Below are 22,578 nucleotides of genomic sequence, written 5' to 3'. Positions count from 1 at the left end.
TCAGCTCTGACTATAATTTTTTTCTGAGTGTATAGAAAAATTCTGAAAATTTATAGAATTTTACAATATTAATTGTTATCAATATCAATGTTAGTTAATATCAATGATTGATTAGCAACCTCAAAACGATTCGACAGCATTCTGATTTTTTAAGAATGAAATTATTTTATAGATTAATGGTTTCTTAAACATTTCTACATATCTTCTTTCATACGGTTAAAATCGTGAATGCAAGTTTTTTTTATAACGGTTGAGAAAAGCTGACGTGTCTTCGTTTTAAGCTTATTTTAAATAATATGTTTGTGATATATTTTGAACAGTGGCTTGATCAAGTTCTATTAGGGTCACTTTATCAAGAGCTGTCAGAAAAAACACCATGAAATAATACAAATATTAGTTATTAGTTTGCTTGTTAATAAAGTTGGAGTGTCAAGCTTCTGAATTATGCAACTTAAAATTAATTCTTTTAAAAATTATTATAAAAATATTCTAGTTATAAAAGTATCTTACTTACTTTTACAGCAATGAAATAACATATAGTGGATTTACGGCTGCCGTGTAACTTAAAAATACTTAGATATTTATATGTCAAGTGTATGGAAAAGGATACTTTCTTGAAAAACATAATTGATGAATGATATGAAGATACCATATGAAGATAGAAATTGAGACAACCCTAATATATGATCCATTTATGTGTAAGAAATATTAAAAAAAAAATTCTCATTGTTAATCATATTTCATACATCGTAAAAAAATCAGGAAAAGTACATTGAACAAAAGTACAATTTGTAAAATTAAGTTTATGCAAAAAAACGTAAAACTCCGATAAAATGTACTCGTCCTTGAGTGCCGGGACTGTTTTCCTTAAAATTTTAAGAATCAATCAATATCATATATTGCAATTTTTACAATAATATTTAGCATAAAATCTCTGAATTACTGTTATTGAATGAATACTACTTTAAATATTACAACATGAAATTTAATTATGAAAATTATTAAAAATGGATTTTACGGTAAAAATGGATTTTGTGGTGAAATGAATTTTACAGATGCTTCCCTCAAAGTGCCAGTAATTTTTGCTGTAATTTTATCCCGAATTTTTTACAGTGCATCCAAATTATTCTTCAAATTGTCTATCACTCGCATAAGAAGTCTCATTTCGAACTTTTCATTTTTTCTTCAATTCATAAAACCTGTTTTCTATGTTATTAAATACAAAATACGAATTTTTTTCTCAAAAATTCACCCTTTTGCGAAATTACCAGAGATCTATAATGTCATACTGCATTCTAGTAATTTTCCCTGTTATTCTGATTATTAATACTTTTACTATTGATTTTTAAGAAATATTAACCTAGCAAAAGTTTTTTTTTCCTAATTTTTATACAGATTACAATTTATCATATGTTATTCTCTAAAATTAAAGCGTTCTTTTTAAAACATTAATTTAAGTTTATTCTAAAATATTACAGTTTCTAGCACAATTAGTGTCAACTAAACACAAAGTAATGAACCAAAAGTAAAATGTAGCCAGCTATTTAAGCATCTGCATAACTTTATCTAACTTCAGTGTTCAAGTAATAAATTCTTAGAAACGGCGATGTATTTGAATTTTTAATTACAGGCCAAGAAAAATATAATTTAATTGCGAAAAAAAAGCATTTTTCATTCCTTACACTAATTTTTCCTGTTTCTATCTAATTTAAATGCATCCTTCCTTCAATGTGATTTATTGAAAACGAGTAGTGATAAATTTTTCAGCATAATTAATGGTATTAGTTTCACGCGTAAATGAATTTTAGAGTAGTAATTTTAAATTAGTCTCAATGAAAGAGCTCGCATTCAGTTGAATTAATACAATGAATTCTTCAGTTTTAAATGAATTTGAAATATTTTTTTAGCTCAAACTGTTTTAGGTATTTGAGATTAAAATTATTGCTTTTCTGGTCCTATTTCAGTCCCGTTAACGTTCCTCTCCTTTCAATTTCTGTTTTTTTTCTAATAGATATTAAAATTTCAAAACTTTTAATAAATTATACAAGACATTCCAATGTAATTATAATGATTCTTATTTCCATTTTATGAAATTTTTTTCAAATATTTCAGTTTTTTCGAGATAAAAATTATTTGAGAAGAGTGTCGCGTGGAAGTAGTTAGCGTAGAAATCTTTATTTCTTTATCTAACTTTCGAATCATAATTCATTATTTAATAATAATTATCACAATTGCATAAATAATGGAAATAAAGGATAGTTTTCCTTAACACTAGAAAGACGGAAACTTAGTATATACCTATATTGCCCAAAAGCAGTCAAAATTACTGCATTGTGAAATAATATATAATGTGTAAAGAAATTTATTTAAAATCAATTGTTAATATTTTCTATATTATTTACAGTTATATAACAAGTTATATAACAAATAATACGTTGTACAAAAAGTCACAAAATTCTAAGAAATTGTGTCATTATATACATCATTGCTTTTCTAATTAAAATTAAAAAGCAGTCAAAATGACTTCCTTGTGCAATTTAGTGTTAAAGCTTAAAAAAGCTTTTCGCTAATTCATTAGAAAATTGTAGGCAATCCCTCGTAAGTATTCTTAAGAATTTGGGCGTTTAATTTCACATTTAATATTTTTTTGAATCTTAATACCCATTCAAAATTCTAAACTGGAAGTAATAAATAATAATTTATTAAATAAAAAAATATTTTTTGGGCCACTGGAACATAATTATTACAATAAAAAAAGCAAGAAATGGGATGGAATGTCAGTATCAAAATAGACGAATCGAGTTAGTTACGGTACTGAATCGAAAAGGGAGTAATAAATGGTAGCGGGACGAAAATGTTATGGACCGTTTTAATAGAATGACAATTTAGTTTCGCTATACATGAAGTGTATAGTGGAGATGGCTATATTTTATCTAGCAGTTATTTGGGATCAATTATAGAATCGTGTCTGTCATGAAAATAATATGTAATAATATGCATGTTATGAAAATAATATGCAACTTATATAATATGCCTGTTACCAAAACTTGGTAAAATACGAAACAATTGTATTATCAAAAAATTATTTTGTCAACTGTTTGTGCTGTTTGATTTCTATTAATATTTAAGCAATTTAAAAAAAAAACAAGCATAATGAAACGCAAAAAAGTGCATCTTTCAGCAGTTCCTTAGGTTAACAGCCTAGAAATAATTAGAATGGAAAACTGCCCTTTTATATAAGTATATATACTTATATACTATACATAAGTATATCACGTAAATTGGAATACGTAACCATAGCGAAACACAGATGGTGTATTAGTTTTCTCCTATTAATTTGTGATGATATAAGTAGCGGTGTAGCTGTTCCCACGATTACGAGAAATTTCAAGGATTCAAGACCTAAATCTGTAACTTTTGAACAGATATTTGTAACATATACGGTATCGTATTGTAGCAGTTGTAACATGTAGCTAAAATACAGCTGTTACAACTTAATCTCCGAGCTCCTACTGTAATTATAATAGAATCTCTCTTAAGAAAATGTACTATTTACTGCATTCTGCTTTGGAGAAGAGGTTCAATTCAAAAAAAGTTAAGAAATTAGTTGCAAAGTTCATCAAGAGATGAAGCTGTTTACAAAAAACTGCAAACCTATGTTTTTTAATGCATAGCAGTTTATTCCATCTTCGGATGTTTCTATGGCGTTTGTCAATTTTGTCCCCAGACAGAGCCACAATGAGCCAAAGGTGAAATATTTTGAAGACAAATGCCATATTGTTTCTTAGATAGAAGCGCTATCTGTTGAGAAACTTCATAACTAATTCTGAAACTTGCTGAGAATAAATTGTCTTGCTTTATAAGTAGAATTTGTCAAAACTTACTTTTATATCCTTCTATTTTTCTTCAATTGAATTTCTCAAATCATTGATCTTTTTTAGGAAACCGGTATTTGCAAATATCATAACATGTATTAGGTAGTGTCTGAAGTATTTTTGTTTGTTAACAATGTCATATTTTTTTCTTAGCTAGAAGCTCTATCTGTTGAGAAACTTTATAACTAATTGTGAAACTTACTGAGAATAAATTGTCTTACTTTATAAGTAGAATTTGGCTAGTATTTCACTGAGCTGGGATTATCCTCCCCAGACTTATATATTAAAATAATTTAGAAATTCTAGCCGTATTTAATGCATAATTTAAAACGTGCCCTCTCTGAAATCAAAACTTACAATCAAAATTACTAAGTTGCTTTCTAAGTTAAAGTTGCGTCCTAACCACTGCACCACCAGAACTCTCCAGTATCGATGTAATTTGACACGGAGTTCAGAAATTAATAATTGAAGGAATATTAAAATTTCATTTTTAATTATCATAAGCAATTATGTTTCCATTACTGTATTATCATTATTCGAAAAATTATTAAGTTTTTAATACAATTAGATATTCTCCTTAAATATCACAACTATTTAATGAACTTTTGAAAATATTACTCATGCAAATAATTAGTAGATTGCACCGAGAGGAAAATGTATGGTCAAAACTAACAGAATATGGTATAACTGACCATGTTTCTGACTGTATGGGAACACCAAAAAGCTCACTAATTTTTACCGCTGCAATGCGGCAAAATTTGGTAATTTTACACTCATAACTTAAAACATGACATAAAAACTATTTTTTCGATTAAATTTACTTTTCAGTTTTCCTTTTTCTTACTATATGTTACAAGAAGAACCATAGAATAAATGTTTAGAGTTTTTACTAAATGTTTAAAGAAGAACTAATTTTAAAAGCAAGAATTTCCGGTAAACCGTTATCATCTGAACAAATACCGTATATACCGCATATATGAATACCGTTTAAATACCGTATATTGTGACTTAATAAGCTAGAATTGTTTGTTTTTTTTTACTAGAAATTTCTTTACTACTCAGTACGGTTCTTTTACTAGAATACTTTTCTCCGTGTGGTACTGTATTTTAAAACGTTCCGAGTGGTATTGTATTAGATTAATGTGAAATATGAGGACTCATGTTTTTAGGAGTCTCATTTAATACGCATTGAAGTTACAACTAAATATTGATAACGAAATTTTTATGTGTCATAAACTTATTTCAACATATTAACATTATATATTATTGAAGAGAAATGTGTACTATTTCTGAGCCTTTTAAACCTTATTTCACCCTTTTCCATTTCTTTCCAAACAAATAGTTATTTTGTCATAGTAAATAATATTGGTATGAATTGTAGAAATTTATCCTTTCATAATCACTGCTCTTCTTAATTTTATGTCTATAACTATAATATAATATATATAATTATATATATAACTATCTTATATAAGATAGCAAAAAAGTGAAAAATTCAAATTTATTTAAATCTCCTTTCTACTTATGAAAAATTTCTCAACATCCAATAAATTACATACACTTTATCAAAGAAAATGATAAATATGAAAGGATTATACTTTTGATTCAAATTTCTTCATTTTTATTTGTTTTATCGCGATTATAGTTTCCGTTATAGTTAAAATAAACAGATTCGACTATAACTTTTTTTTAAAAATCGACTACTTTAAATTCATGTATTCATCTGTTTGCATTTTTATTTGATCAAAAAGAATAAAATTTATGTCATAAGGACTGAACATTTTGATAAGTGTATGGTGAAATATATTTTCTGAGATATTATGTAAATACACTTTCTACTATATTTTAGAAATGCTCATTTTTTAAAATAAAAACATTGTCCGTATATTTTGAAATGAAATCTGTTTCATTTTATAAAGAATATATTGTCGGAGTTTTTTGAAAAAAAAAATTGTTGTATAAGTTTTATTGGCACCAGTATTAATTAAAAGAGCTCATGCACTGTACGGAATTTTTGGTGTACACTTACCACCGTATCTGGTGTCGAAGTAGACTAAATACATTTTCAAGTACAGAATTGTAGTCCAACGAAAAAATTATAATTGTTTGAATGAATTAGTGCAGATATATTACTAAAAACGAGTTCTTTTTTTAAACGAAATGTTTTGGCAATGAATTCATTAAATTTTTTCTAATAAGTATAAAAGCATGGGTAGTCAATAAACAACCAAATAAAAGACGACTTTATAAATAAATAAAACAATAGCTGTGAAAAAATAAATGAAAATTGTCACTACATGCATTGTCAAAATTTTTAGATTTCTCAACATCAAACATGGGGGCAACTACAGATCAAAATTTTTCACTCTGTATGAGCTCTTCTTATTAATACTGGTATCAATTTGATACTGACGCCCGGTGGCTGAGTGGTTGCGCTTCGCGCTCCTGTGCCACAGGTCCTGGGTTCGATCCTCGGGCCAGGCAAGGTTCAGCCTTTCCTCCCTTCAGTGGGTCGATAAATGAGTACCAAGCATGCTTGAGAACTAAACACGGGGGGTTTCGCGTTCACCTGATCACCTAATCGGAACATCTGCTTCTGCACCCCAGAGCCCACGGTCAGGAAAACTGAGATGGGCACAATAGGCCTTGGCCCTCTATGAGCTGTCGCGCCTCTGAGTTTAGTTTTCGTAGTATAAATTTGATACTGGTACCTTTATGAAATAAAACATATTTATTATATAGTAGGGGGCTAACCTCCTTGTTCGCTGACGTTCACCATCCACGACGAAAAATATATGTGCTAAAAAGAACACTTCCACCACTTCCCACTTCCAAATATTTCCCTTGTGTCACTTCTTAAGATCTATAAGTGAACATAAATAATTTTTTTTTTAAATAATCATTTTTTTAAAATAACATTTAAAAATGGAAATACATTGTTGTAACAAATTCGGTAAGTTCACAACTGTAATTTAATATTTTTGCTTACCAAATGTATTTTAAATACAATAGTATTAGTATTTGTAGATGTATTTTAAATACAATATTTGCATTCATCACTTCGTGCATGAAGCAGAGAGTTAAATTCTAAATCTCATTTAACGAATCTCTTAAACCATAATTCATAATAGTATATTAATGCAATTTGCACCAAAAAATAATAATTGTGAAACGGTTAATAAGACCGGACACCGATTTAAATCACTTTCTCTTAAAATTTAACGTAGAATTACATTATTCTAATAATTATAATAATATGAACAATCCTATCCTCTTAAACTCTTAATTTAGAAATCAAACAAAATAAAAAAAAAATGTAATAATAACAGTACAGACAGTTTTAACCTTTAAATTAGGGAAACAAAAATATTTATTAGAAAACAATGACTTAATGATTTATGTTAATTTTATACTGATGACAACTAAACCAATATGAAAATTAATGTGGGAAAACTGGATTCAACCATGTGATTTCCGAGCCGATAAAAGTGCATTGACAACAATGGAAAACTGTGACTCCGTCATTAAATTTTTATTTATAGGTAGAAAGTAGATTCATAATATTAAGAGAGAAATTAGAGTGAATATATTACCAACAAATAATATAAATTTAAAAAAAAAATAATTCCTACTTAGGTTAACAAATGTTGACAAAGAAAAAATTAATTTAATTTGTTATAATTCAAATAAAATATAAATTATTGAAGAATTAAAATTGAAAAATTAATTAATTAAATTTAATTAATGAATTAATATTTAAAACAAACTGTATTAACTTCAAGTGTCATATAAGTTTAAAAAAAATGTATTCGAAATCGAGTGGATGAATTAAAATTATTTCATTAACGACTGAAAATTTAAACAAGTCCTATAAATATATGTAGCTAGAGTGTGAACTAATAGTAGGAATTGAAAAACGTGGTTGTATTTTAAACGAAATGTTCTTGTTATGAAGCTATTAAATTGATTTTAATGCTCATGAAAATATATGTTCTCAGTAAACAAACAAACAAACAAATAAAATGAATGACAGTGAAAAAGTAAATAAAAAATGCGAGTACATGAACTATTAAAATTTTAGTTTACACCAACAACAAAAGAGGTGGCAACTAAATACCAAAATTTTTTACAGCGTACAATTTAGTAAATAAAAATAAATGAATGTTTAAAAAAGTCTCGTTAATAGAATTCTCCAATTGAGTTTTCATTTTATCGTAAATAAAATGAAAAATTTATGTAATGGAAGATTAAAGTTCTTAAAAAATGTTTATTGTCAATTTTAAACTTAAATAAATTTGTACTTTTATAAGTAATTGGTACTTTTATAGTTGATATTGAGAATTTCTGAAGCCAAAATCTAAGATCGTTGTGTTGTTATGCAGTTTTGATAGCAGTTAACTGTCCTTTAAGACAGTTACATAAATTAGTATTATACAAATTATGTTAGTCATACCCTGCGAAAGGTTTGTGCTGAAAAATTTTGTGTTTGCTTAATTCCAATATTCGTTTTTTTTTTTTAAGGGGTTTGTGTAACTTGTAGTTAACAATACTCTTGTTTTTGAATAGTCTAATTATTTTAATATCACATTGATTATAATTTTAGTTATCTAATTTATTTTTTCACCGTAAAATATTATGCCATAATATTTAGAGTAATATTTATTTAATCAGAGTGATTCAGATTTTTGATGAGATTTTTTGTTCTGTAATATTTTTCGATAAAAATGGGTTTTTTGTTAAAAAATACTAGAACCCTCAATGTCGATTCTATGAATCTTATTTTAATCTGGAGTTTTTTACAGTGTACAGTGAGCCAAAAAAAAAAAAAGCGGACCACCCTGAATAACTTATGATCGGTTTTTCGGTTCTAAAACTCAAACTTAATAGCTCGAGAGCGGCGGGGATCTCAAATGTGCTAATTAATAAGTGCAGACGATATTTTAAGTCACGAAATCAGATACAAAAACGGATTTTCTCTGCATGAACATACCTTTTTTTTTTAAGTCGGAGTCAGATTTCTGACTCAATAAATATAGGGGGTAGCAGCAATCTGGGAAATATTGTTCCATTACTTTGGTCAGGAGAGCGCGTCAAAGTTTGGATCCTTTAATGTTAATTTTACTTTTTGTGTATTTTGCATATCTCAAGAGCTTTTAAATCGAATTGAAAAATTTTGGCACTCAATTAGAAACTTTGTTTATTCAAATATAATTTCACTCAAAAAATAATTTTTAGAAAATATTTATCATTTTCTGCTATTTTATTTATTAGTGGTCGAAAAAATTTTGAATTGTAAAATATATAAGCTTTTGCAACATTTTAAAGAATATAAGTTTACGTGACAAAATATAAGATTTCAGCAAAATAGTCTGAATAGTTCTTGAGAAATTGAACTTTAAATATTTGACTTTTATAGAAATTCAATTTCTCAGGAACTATTCTACCGCTTTTGCTCGAATTTTATATTTTACCATGTAATATATTTTCCTCAAAAAGATGCAAAACATTGTATACCTTATCATTCAAAATTTTTGCACCAAAATGAAATAATAATAAATAATTAATATTTATCAAAAGTTATTTTTTGTATCGAATTTGGATAAACTAATATTACAATTGTGTGCATAAATCTTTGAATTCGTTAAAAAAGCTTTCGAGATATAGTGAAATACGCAAAAAGTAAAATTAACATTACAGGGTCCAAACTGGACAGCGCTCTCCTGACCAAACTATTTTGACCACATTTCCCAGATTGCAACTACCCCCTATGGATTCGAATTTTTGATCCTTCTGGGGATCAAAAATCAGAATCCGTTAAAAAAAAAGGTATGTTTATTCAGAGAAAGTATGTTTTTGGCCCTGATTTCCTAACTTAAAATATCGTCTGCACTAACTGATTAACATATTTCAGGTCACCCCTCGAGCCATTAAGATAGAGTTCTTGAACGTGAAGATCCGATCATTAAATCAAAAGTTATTCAGGGTGGTCCATTTTTTTGGCGCACTGTACAACACATACTCTCGTCTTAGTCAAAGCACAGAATAAAAGAAGATGCAGAAATAATATTTCTTTAAAAGCCTTTTTGGCAATGCAGCAAATAACACCATTTATGCAAAATCTATATTTCATGTATTTCTCTTCACTCTGTGTCTTAGAAGAGATGATGACACTTGTAATAGTACTGAAACAACTGTCTGTCTTTCTAAAATATTTGACTTATGCTTCATTTTAGTGTATCAAGACCCTTTACTTTCGTTATATAATACTTTTATACCAAAAGCCTTTCGCACAAACGGAATAAATATCAGAAATTTCTTAAGAATCCAATTCTTTGACATACATACTTTTCTTTTATTTAAAGCTCATGTCTCGTTGCAAGTACATATTTTTATTGCATATTTAATTAGAATTCATGATTCCTTTCTAAATTTTAATCGTCCTCAACATCTGAAAACTTTTCTTGTATAAACATCATTTAATTTCTTCTCGAAGTTTTCTTACTTAAAGTCTGAACCAATCTCCGAACTGAGATGAATCTTTTACTGACTGAGCAAATATGTTATCATCCCTTAGGGAGGAGGTTTGAAGAAACTTTTATCTGATTGCTCTTGAAGCCGAGCCGTTAAATAACCGACAGACAAAATTTGGAATAAGGTTAACTCTTCAAAACTCATTTGAGCGAGTCTGTAAGAAGGTGATTCATTGCTCCAGGCGAAGAAAACATCTTCAAAACAATTTACAGCAGTTATTTTAAATATTGCTAATTAATTATTTGGTAGAAATACTATTTGTATTCCTTTGTATTACGCTTGCAGATTGCACAACGTAAGTGGATTCCATATTTATTTAAGCTTAGAAAATATACTATTTTAAGTGAACTTAACTGAAAACTATGTAATTTTTAACTTACTCGCAATTAACTGACTGCTGTATTAATTGATTATCAAAATGCCAGTTATGATTTATATTCATTCTTAATTAACCCTTTATTAGACCTTTGTTTCGTAATGATATGTCAAAATATTTTTTGGGATTGATATTGAATCATGAAAAGCAATTACCAGTGTACTAGTTACTACCTTTTAATTTTAAACTTACCTTTCTTATCTACATTTATAAAAAAAAGTTCTTAATTGTATTTTTTTTAAAGTTATCTGTAGGTGACCCCACAAATCATAGATGAAAAAATAGCTTTCCATCAACGTTTAAAAATTAATGTTGTTGGGAATAATATTTTCTACGGCTGTATAAAGAATTAAAAAAGAACTGAACACATTAAAGCACAGAAAAAAGTAATTAAAAACGACAAATAATTATTTTGGTACTATACCGAATGTCTAAATGATGAGAGATAATTTTAAGAGCTAATGAAAAAAGATTTGAAAAAAAGAAATGTATCATTCATTGCATTCTTCGGGAGGAAAAATTTATTTTACTCGCTAAATTTCAAAATTAGTTACAAAATCTATTAACAGATAACACTGCTGTTTGTAAGACCATTCCAACTAAAATATGTATCGAGTGTTCGGTAATTTTAATCTCAGACTGCGCGACATTGTTGCTGCCAATGATGGTTCATTTAAAATAATCGTTTTATGTTTTTTTTGTCAGTAGCTCCATATTGACGAATTATGTTTTTAGTTTTGAAGTTTCGAAAAAAGAATTTCTTTTGTTACTCAAAAAGAGCAAGCAAGAACAAACTCTAAAAAGTTTTCTTCAGTTATGTTTTAACAGGTAGCACTGCTCCATTAACAGATAGCACTGCTGTTTGCAAAACTATTGCAACTGAAATATGTATCGAGTGTTTGTTAATTTTAGTCTCAGACAGCTCGACATTGCTGCTGCCAATGATGGTTCATTTAAAAAAATCGTTTTATGGTTTTTTTGTCAGTAGTTCCATATTGATGAATTATGTTTTTAATTTTGAAGTTTCGAAAAAAGAATTTCTTTTGTTACTCAAAAAGAGCAAACAAGAACAAAATCTAAAAAGTTGTCTTCAATTATGTTTTTGCATCATTCATAGATTCTGGAACATCCAGTATAATCATTTCTGTGGTTTGGCACTAATGTTTGCAATTACTCAAGCATTTAATTGAGATTGAGTTAAACAACATTTATTTAAAAGATTCTATGGATAAAACACCTCTTCTTAGTAAAATAGAATATTTTCAAGCAATTCGGAATTTTGCACAAAAAGTCTAGAATATCTGTGATATAGAAAACGTAGCTATAATACATTTATCCGAAGAGTGGATAAAAGTTTGAACCCCTTACTGCTACTTTTTTTCCAAGTTTTAATATTATCTCCAGATTAATTGGTAATTAAAAAGTTTAACCTTAATGAAAATTTCTTTCACAATTTTACGAAGATAATTTTGTATAAAGAGTAGCTTTTGCTTGAAATTATTTATTTTTTCTCATTATAAAATTCAATAATGATCGAATTATGTTTTTATTTATAGAACAATATTTATTTTCCTACAATTACCGAATTTCAAATGGCATTGAAATAAACAAGTTAAATAGATACATAAAAAATATACTTCAGAAAAACAATTTTTGTTATGAAGAGCAATGCTTTTAAGAACTTTGATTTCTTAAAAAACTAGTTAACGCATCAAACTTTTCAATGTGTTGTTTTTTATGCCTTTTAGCATATTATTAAAAATATACTTATAAAATACTGTGTTTTTTAGAAATTATTTGCTAAAAAATGTAGTGTTTATAAAACTTAAAAATATTAATTTTATTGTAATATATTATTTCTTATAAAAAATTTCTAACATAAGCTGTTTATTTGATAATTCATCAGATAAAGATATAGAAAATGTTTACAAATGGAATTAAAGGCAAGAAGAAGATTTTTACCCATTGACTTTTCAAGTACTTTTTATCTTCATTTAAACATTATTTATAAAAAAGGAAATCTATTTTCCTTTCTAATCTTAAAAAAGTATTTTATAGCTCTTAACACATGTTTATTTTACAAAGTCTAGAAAAATATTAAAAATGTATTTCCACTTTCTATAACACATCATTTTAAGTAAGAAAATATTTTTATTCTCTCGCTCGAATAACATGTCCTTTCTCGGAGATTTAAACTTTTTAAGAAAATCTCTTCAGTTAAGGAAAATATTGATGTGTGTTTTCGTTTTCATCTAAAAACACGTAAACTTACTTTCAAAAGCAATATGCGAAAAAAGAACGTGCCGAAAGCTGTTTAAGTTTTTTTTAATAGTAAATAAAATACGAGGGAGTATCTTAAGTGAATACATCAACTTTTTATCAAAATATTAACTTTTTTAGTGTTTTTTTGTTTAAGTAATGTTGAAAATTAATTGTAAGAAGGCTGCGTGGTGCATTCGTAATATTTACTTAAATTTTTTTTTAAAGATTTAATACATGCTTGGTTTTTTTCTAACTATTTCTCGTCTTTTTTATAATTTAGAGTATACATAATTTCAAAAGAGAAGTTTGTTCATGAGCTATAATATACTATATTAAAACCTAGCATGCGTGCCAAGTTTTATTAAGAAGTGTATGTTTACGTTTTGTATACACAAGCAGTACAAAAAATAATTTTTGAAATGTTACGTTTGGTTTAGGTACAGCAAAAGATATTTTTTCTTGTTTCTAAGACTTTAAAGATTTCGTAATGAGTTTGTTTTTTGATCGCATAAATTATTTTTCCTTTTGTCTCTTAAATTCGACAGAGAGCTTTATTAAAAAAAAATCGATTTAAATGTATTAAAATATCTAGTATGAAATTTGCGAAAAAAAGAGAAAAAAAATGTGTGATAGTTTACAGTAATAAGCAACTATTGCATTAATTGCGGAATGCATATTTGTTCCATGCAAGTCTTCATGCAAGTTCCATGGTTTTCAGATAAAACCCTGGACGTGTAGAGTCAAAGAGTTTCTAAAATACCTGATTTAAATCATGTTCGGAATTATATTGTTATTTTGTTCAAATTTTTTTCCACATTTAGAAAAAAGAGGCAGTCGTGGGTGGTGGGGTTAGGTCTAGTGAGTATAGAGGATGATGAAGAAGTTCCAACACTAGTTTCCGTAGTTTTGCCACAATGGCGATTTGTGCCGCATGTGGATTGGTAATGCCAAACAATAAGACAGAAGTCAATCTGTTGACCAATAAAGGCTATTTTTCCTTAAATTTTCAGATCATTTTAAGTTAGTTGCAGTACATTTTTATTGCTATCGATGAACCTGATTTTTCAAAATCACAATGCTTTTCATGCTGGATAACTCGTACGTCTGCGTTAGAGCACCAAACACTCTTCAGATGTTTTGATAATATTGTGCTTTAGAGTGCCTTTTGGTGGCTCATCCTTAATGAACCTACACCTAGGCCAATTCACACTAGATGATGTAGTTCAGTGGTTCCCAACCTGGAGGCGATCGCTCCAAAGGGGGCGATAGAGCTTCTCAAGGGGGCGATAATCCTTAGGGGGGCGATCAGGGGGCGACAAGTACTCAAAAGATAAAAATTGCTAATAATATTAATAATAAAAGCTATTTGAGATTGAAATTGAAAATATATATGAAACCTATGGTTCTGGTGTAGACAAATAATTATGATAGTTAAAAATTAAAAAAAATTCAAGTGCAGGATCGTTTTCGTCATACGTTTTGGCATTGCTGGCGGAAATCTGATAAGTCACTCTGTTTATCTGAGCAATAATACTGTTTCCAGGCGTATTGATGAGATGGCCGCCGACGTTGAATCAAAACTCATCAAATTTCTGAAAGAAGGTAAATTTGCGTTGCAGATTGATGAATCAACTGTGATAGATAACAAAGCTGTTTTAGCTTACGTGAGATTCATAAATGAGAGTAAGGAGATTAACGAGGAAATGTTGTTTACAAGAACTTTGAACACAGATACAAAAGGATCGTCGATTTTTAAATTGGTCAAAGATTATTTTGAGGTAAAAGAAATTCCCCTCACAAATGTAAGTGCTTGTGCAACAGATGGTGCTCCAACCATGTCTGGTTGTCATACTGGGTTTCTGGGTCACCTTAAAAAAGAAGTACCGGAAGTTATCTCACCATTCATTATGTCATTCATCGTCAACTTTTGGCTGCGAAAAATTGGTTATTTCTGGCATCAATAAAATAAAAGCTAATTCTCCTAATAACCGTTTGTTCCGAGAACTTTGCCATGAAAATGATGAAGATTTCGAATTCCTGCTCCTACATACAGCTGTGAGATGGCTTTCAAAAGGAAACTGAGCCGTTTCTTCGAATTGCTGGATTCGGTTACTGAGTTTCTCGACACCACTGATCCTGTTTTAAGTGAGAGTTTGAAGCAACGCAAGTTGGAAACTGCGTACCTCACTGATAGTTTTGAAAAAATGAAGGAAATCAACGTAAAACTTCAAGGAAATAAAATGAACATTATCAAGGCTAAGGGAATCATATCTTCATTCATCGCCAAGTTTGATATCTACAAGTCAAACATTGGTCGCAAAGAGCTAATGCAATTTCCAACTCTTAAAAAGTGTTCAATGGCAGATATCGAGATTCTCGAAAATAAAATCTTAATTTTTACTGATCACCTTGATCAGTTATGGAATCAAGATTTAAAGATTTGATGAAATTAGAAATTCCGGATTGGATTTTCGATCCTTTCTCTTTTGAAGTTGTGGATAAGCTCACTTCCTCTTTGTAGACTGAGATTTTAGATTTGAAGTATGACTGTGAGGCTAAAGTCGTCTTTAAAAAATACGGTTACGAGTTAGCTTGGGTAAAGCTTATGGACACTTATCCACAATTGTGGAAGCAAACTGAGCCGCTTCTCATCTCGTACCCGTCAACATATTTAGTGGAGAGAGGATTTAGTTCTGTCCTCCAGCTGCTGACAAAGCAAGGAGATAGGTTGGACATTTGCTTCAAAGGAGACCCGCGTTTAAATCTGACGAGCATAAAACCTGACATTCAAGCTTTAACTTGAAATACACCAAGCACAGGGCAGTCATTGAAGTGGTAAAAATGTACTTTCTCCCTCTTCATTTTTTTTCTCAAATTTTAGTTGTTAACGTTTTAACTTTTTCTTGATTACATTAAAATATGAATTTAAAAAAATGTACTTTTGTTTGATTATTCCGTTTTAAATCATTTATTTTTGGTAGAAAAAAAAGATTCACAATTTTTTTTTTAATTAATAAAAATGACAGGATAAATGTGCCTCCTTATTTGCATTACAATTTAAATTAAAATCAAATAACATTGCATATTTTCAGGTTTTTTGAATAAAAAGAGAAAGGGGCGATATGTGTCAGCCAACCCTAAGAGGGGGGCGATGGTCCACAAAAGGTTGGGAGCCACTGATGTAGTTCCATTCAGAAACTAATACTTCGCTACTCTTCATCACATCTCAAAAATTCACACTATTACGAATTTTTAGAGTTAAACTATACTAGTCTGAATTTTCAACCGTTCTTTTTCCAAAAGATTAATTTTTGTTAAAATAAATGCTTTTAAAATTTTTTAGAGCTTATGATGATTTCTTTGAGCAGGTTAATCTATTTTAGTTATAGGCTGTTAAAATTAACCTATCCATCCTACAAAATTCTCCTTTTACGATCCAATATTTGAGGAATGTAATGTTCTTTATTTGTTTTTTGTTCTTGCTCCATAAATTGGTTGAAAGCTTCAAGCATTGCCCATATTCGATGCAACATTGAATACTAATATAGTGCAAATTCGGTGAAACAATGTTAAGACGTTGAATTAAATAATGCAATCAAGGAATTTTCTAATAAAATTTAAGATGTTTCAATTTGTGTGATAATATTTTCAATTGAGAGCAGTATCATGGCTACAGCTGATTTCTAATTGTGGTTCAACGCATTTCAGAACTTTTTTAGAGTGCAGAAAGATCTTCCGTATATCGATTATTGTCAGTACATCAATTATAGTAAAGATTTGGAACAAACAGATCTTGCTCTGACAAACAAAAAATGCTTAGTAGACTGTGTCAAAAACATTTAATAACGAGAGCATAATGGCTCTTTCAGAAAAATATATAAAAATTACATTGAATTATAAAAAAATTATGTAGAATAATAATAATAATAAAAAAATCAGAAAGGGTATTTTTCATAGACAGGCATTAATTACATTATATAAAAATATTTTCTACTTAATTTTTTTTCTCCAATGACCATCACTTTTTGGTCAGCATATGGCTTGGTGCTTAACTGGTGGTATTGTTTATTGTTTTTCGTAGCCACCATATGGATGGATCAACGTCATCCTAACAGCACAAGAAAGACAGAGAGAACAGCGAAATTACATCCATGCTCGGAGCGGGATTCGACCCCGGGATTTTTCTGGTATGAGGCCAACTCTTTATCATACAGGCCTGTCGACATTTCGATAAATTAATGCTTCAAAAAATCAGTTGAAAATAATTAGCGTTTTCTTTTAATAAATCAAGATTCATTAGAATTTAATTCAATATTTAAATTTCGATTTAAGTCATGTCATGCTGANCTCGGAGCGGGATTCGACCCCGGGACTTTTCTGGTATGAGGCCAACTCTTTATCATATAGGCCTGTCGACATTTCGATAAATTAATGCTTCAAAAAATCAGTTGAAAATAATTAGCGTTTTCTTTTAATAAATCAAGATTCATTAGAATTTAATTCAATATTTAAATTTCGATTTAAGTCATGTCATGCTGAAAGTCGTTCCAACCCTGTCGTGTATAATGATGCTCTGGAATCTTTTTTTTTCATCCATATGAATGCCGATTCCCTTGTCAACTACAAGAACTCCTCGAAACCTCTTCTTTGCACACGAAAATGTATTTCTTTCTGATTTGTCTCTCTCGACTACTGAGAATTTTCTAGTTATGTTTTTATTTCTTTTTCTGTTTCTCTCTTTACTACCCCAGTTATTAGCTCTTTTTTTAATTTTTTCTTAACCTTTTTGCATTTTCTTGTCGCAACTTTACGTTTCCTGAGTTAAATCAATTCTGTTTTTTTTTTCCAAGTCATAAGCATGGGAGCGTATTTGTGAGCGCTTTTCGATGTCAACTTTTGTTACTATCTTCATATTTATTTTAAGCAAATGAAATTTTTTGTCATTAATTATCAGTTAAGTGTCTTTCACGAAATGAAGTTGATATTTTTATAGTTTCCATGATTTTATTTCCCTCAGAGCTCCTAATTCTCTCTGTTTTATGACACAAAACGGCGTCGAAGTAATTAAAATCTGCATTCAGCTATATCCGATATAAATATTATGGGAGAAAACGTGCAATTATATTCTAAGACCTATCTGGTACAGTTTATTTAATTAGAATTTAGGTTTTTAGTATCTATACCAATTATTATTTTAGGAAAATATCGATATAATTTATCAGAAATTGCCTATCAAAATAAAGAATATTTTTCCAAAGAAAACACCATTGTGATATTAAGAATAAATAAACTAGTTTCCTCTCTCTACATCTAATATCATAGTAAACAACAAAGACCTGATGTGTGCTAGTTTTTTTGTTGCACCCAGTGTTTTTTTTTTATTTCTGTTGTTGTGTGATATGTAATGCAAAAAAAGCTAAGATGAGAGGTGCTATAAAAGAAGTTTCTTTGGAGAAGGAATTATTGCATAATATGCTATACCTAGAGCGAAAAAAATACCGGGGATATTCCAGGAGAAGTTTATGAGAAAAGGATTAATCTCGTGAGAGTTTGAATAGTTTCGGGTAGTGCGAGGCAAGCTAAATATTACAGAAATAATATTCAGGGTAATTATCATAAATTATAGCTGCGTCAATATATATGTAAATTTGATAGTTAATAATGTAATTTACGCTTGAAATAAAAAGGTGAATTAAAAGAGAGTGTAAATGGGGAGATATATTTCATAAAAGGTTTTATTAGGCTAAACGAAGACGTAATTATCAGAGTGGTTAAACATCTTGCAAATGAAATTATTCATTTTAAATATAGTAAAAAATTTAAATAATGTTTAAATGTTATAAAAAAGAGGACGTTTAAGAAATTTAAAATACAGAACAATATTCCTGCAGATACTAGAAATTTTTTAATTTCAGTTTCCAATGAAAGTATCGCAAAGCAAATGTATTTTTGATTTGTACAGTACAGCGCAAAAAAAAAAAAAAAAAAAAAAAAAAAAAAAAAAAAAAAAANAAAAAACATGAATGCACGACATAACTTTCGATCTAGTGATAGGATTTTTTCTTACTAGGATACGATATTAATCGCTAGAAGGGGTGATCTCAAATATGTTAATAATTAGAGCAGATAATATTTTAAGTTATGAATCCAGATACAAAAACATATTTTCTTTGTATAATCATGTTTTTTTTTGTTGGATTTGGATTTCTGACCCCCAAATCTGATAATTTTTTAACAAGCATTTTTTTTAAAATCACCTTTGTTATCAAGTAAGTTTGAGTCAGTCCTAGTTCAGAAAGATCCGACAATGAATTAAAGGTTATTTAGGGTGATTCGTTTTCTTTGTTTTGTTTTTGTGAACTGCGAATATTGCGTTATTGAAAATAAGTATAAAGTTAAATAGTGCTTTGAGAATATTTTACATTATTTTCATTAAAAAAACCCGGTACAAAGTGTATAACAGAAAAAAATACATATCATTCAGTATGCTTCCATAGTTTATTGATTTAGATAAAAATAGTAGATGCGTATTAAGTACAGGTGAGTAATGCATAGTGGAACAATAATTACGTTTCACATACATTCATCGTACACTGTAAAAACTGTGCTGTGAAACCCATCTGAATTTGGTGTTGAATAACTCCAAAAATTGTACGAATGACTATTTTATTTCAAATTAAGACCGAATCAAGCATTTTTACTAACTTCAAAGGGTGTAGTTAAATCTTAATACCAATAATTGATCAAACTTACAACAATCTGCGGTTCGTTGGTGAAGAAGGCTGTATTTGTTGGAGTTCTGTAAATGTGGCGAATAATTAAAGTACATTATTAAAGTATAGGGAACTATATATGATTAAAGTAGTATATTATTAAAGTAGTATGTTATTAAAGTAGTAGTGTATTATTAAAGTACTAGGAGGCTTCGCCCCCTGCTCGCTGGTGCTCGCCAACCCCCGGAACTGCTTTCACAGTTCATTTCGGATTGCTTCGCAATCCGATGCTCGCTTTGCTCGCTCATTGGATACGTTCTTAACGTCTAGCTTTTGTATACTTTTTTGAACACTGAAGTTTTGAAAACTTTTCACTGTAGAAAATTCTAAACCTGTGCATTTCAATATTAATTTGAAATTGAAAACAGTTCGCATATTTTTCTTAATCACACTATTCTAAATTTCAGTTGTTGAGAAAAGTAACTTTTGTAAGTCTTTTTTAAAGTCTTTCCCACCAAAGGGTTAAAACCATGCGTTGTAAAACAATATGAAATAGTACTGAACGCCGGATGTAAAGCATCGGCTTCGATGAAGATAATTTTGTGAGAATGTTTTTGATAATTAGGTGAGAATTCACCCGATTAGACATATGATACTCACTACGTGCTCTTGCGCGCCGAAGCCTAAAAATTAAAACGTATTAGCGTCTTATATAATATAGATTAGCCATATGATGCTCACTACGTGCTCTTGCGCGCCGAATCCTATCAATTAAAAATGAAAACTGGTGCCAACGCGAGAAAAGAAATATCATCGGTTTTATTGATACGTATTAGCGTTTTATATAATATAGATAGTAAACTATTTAACTAAATTTTTGTGTGAAACGATGTTTTAATGGAATAAAAAATGCTGTAGGACTATTATTAGAATTTTAAATAAAAGGCGAATAATTTTGATTAAAGGTGAATAATTTTGAAATTTAAAGATAGTGACAATATAGGTCAGTAATATAAGGTGGGGGCTTGTTTATATTTAGTGTACTGGTGTAAATATGAGTTCTTCTTCTCAAATTTAATTGACAATAACAAGTAAGTTTTAATTCTCTTCATTGATGCATAAAAAATATTGATTGCGGTCGATTACTTGCCAAATAATTTCAATCTTTTTGTCGAATTGATTTGACAAACTACTCATATAAACTGTTATCAAATGTATCATAAAGATATTTATGCTCTCATAAGATTTACATGAATCAAGTGTATAAAATAATTTTATGATATTTATTTCTATTTTTTTCGAATTCATATTAATATTCTGTTTATCCAGAGTGGTATGTTAACAAGCTATTTTTATTTTTAAAAATATTGTATTTATGATTCTTGATTTTTATTTTATGATTCTTGTTTTTAATTGCGTCGTCAGAATAACTATACTGATTCTTTTGGGTATTATATCTTACTGCAATTATAAATTTTAGAGTTACTGAATGATAAATATTTTGGTAGCCGTTTTATACCAAGTAGTATAAAAAACATTCCATGTGTTTCACTACACCAAGAATTATCCTTTGGTTTTGATGGAGTGGAGCACTTACTGAAACACCACCTTGTTGTAAAGTAGTTGCTACCATTTTCGGTTGGCACAGCATTTTTATACAGCGTAAAGGAAATGAAAAAGTGGATTTTTTGACGTAGAAGTGGTCGCAGAAATTCGTCCTTGTATTTTTCAAAACTGGAGATTAAAAAAAATCTGCAGTCGGTGCTTTTTCTGCAGAGGTAGCTCTTGATGCTCCACTTGTTGCAGAGCCACTTTTAGACTGTTGACTGGAGAAGATTGCTCTGGAGCCCAATTTTATCATTTTAATAATGCTGATTGACTGCACAAGATATGACAGCTGCTAATGCTGACGAAAATTTCATTTCATTTAACTTAATTGTCAAGTGTTAAAGCATTGGAAAGCATGCAGCGTAACTTAGTGGACAACATACTGGTATTTGATACATGATTTGATTTGAAAAAATGCATTGTTCAGTGCTCAAAAAAAAAAAAGAAAAAAAGAATGGACCACCTCGAATAATTTTAATTTAATTAACGAATCTTTACGTTCTCGGACTTAATCTTAAATGCTCGTAGGGGTAACTTCAAATTGATTAGGGCAGACAAATCAAATTTTGTGACTTAATAATCAAATTGATTATCAGGTCACAAAATCAGACACAGAAATATACCTTTCCTGAATAAGCATACCTCTTCTTCCATGGTTTCGGATTTGTAACCCCCAAGTTAGGGGAAGGGGTAGTCGCAATCTGGGAAATATGGTTAAAATTGTTTGGTCAAGAGAGCGGCCCAAAGTTTCGGCCTCTTAATGTTAATTTTATTTTTCACACATTTCCTCATAGCTCGAGAACATTTTAAGCGAATTCAAAAATTTTTGCTCACAATTATAATATTAATTTATTTAAAGATATTTCCATACAAAATACGAATTTTAGTAAATAGTTGTTATTTTCTATTATTCTATTTAATAGTAGTCGAAAAACGTTTGAATTGTAAGGTATACAATTTCTAACATCATATTAACGAATTCAATTAAATTTTAAATGGCAAAATAAGCAATTTGAGCGAAATCGGTCGAATAGTTCCTCAGAAATCAAATTTTAAAATTACAACTTTCTCAAAAAATATGTTGTTTATTAGATGAGAGCACAATGGTTTAATTTCATTTCAATAAACTAAAAACTCGAAATCAAGAAATACGTAGAGGATATATGAGTGGTTTGATCCCTTTTTTCCAATTTTTTTGTCCGCATAATGAAAT

At 29.1% G+C, this 22,578-nt stretch overlaps 2 protein-coding genes across 2 annotated transcripts; both read left to right on the top strand.

Moving 5' to 3' along the window:
• The first annotated feature begins 14,600 nt into the window (after window positions 1–14,600).
• On the top strand, window positions 14,601–15,008 carry LOC139426485 (protein FAM200C-like). Its single transcript, XM_071185578.1, has one exon. The coding sequence runs from the start codon at window positions 14,601–14,603 to the stop codon at window positions 15,006–15,008; it is 408 nt and encodes a 135-aa protein (XP_071041679.1).
• Window positions 15,009–15,104: 96 nt separating this feature from the next.
• Window positions 15,105–15,488, top strand: LOC122268818 (protein FAM200C-like). The gene has a single exon (XM_043039283.1). It carries the CDS (start codon window positions 15,105–15,107, stop codon window positions 15,486–15,488), a length of 384 nt encoding a protein of 127 aa, XP_042895217.1.
• The last annotated feature ends 7,090 nt before the right edge of the window (window positions 15,489–22,578 follow it).

This window comes from Parasteatoda tepidariorum, chromosome 1 (assembly GCF_043381705.1).
Source record: "Parasteatoda tepidariorum isolate YZ-2023 chromosome 1, CAS_Ptep_4.0, whole genome shotgun sequence".
Lineage (NCBI taxonomy): Eukaryota > Metazoa > Arthropoda > Arachnida > Araneae > Theridiidae > Parasteatoda > Parasteatoda tepidariorum.
This window is presented reverse-complemented; position numbering and strand designations above follow the sequence as displayed.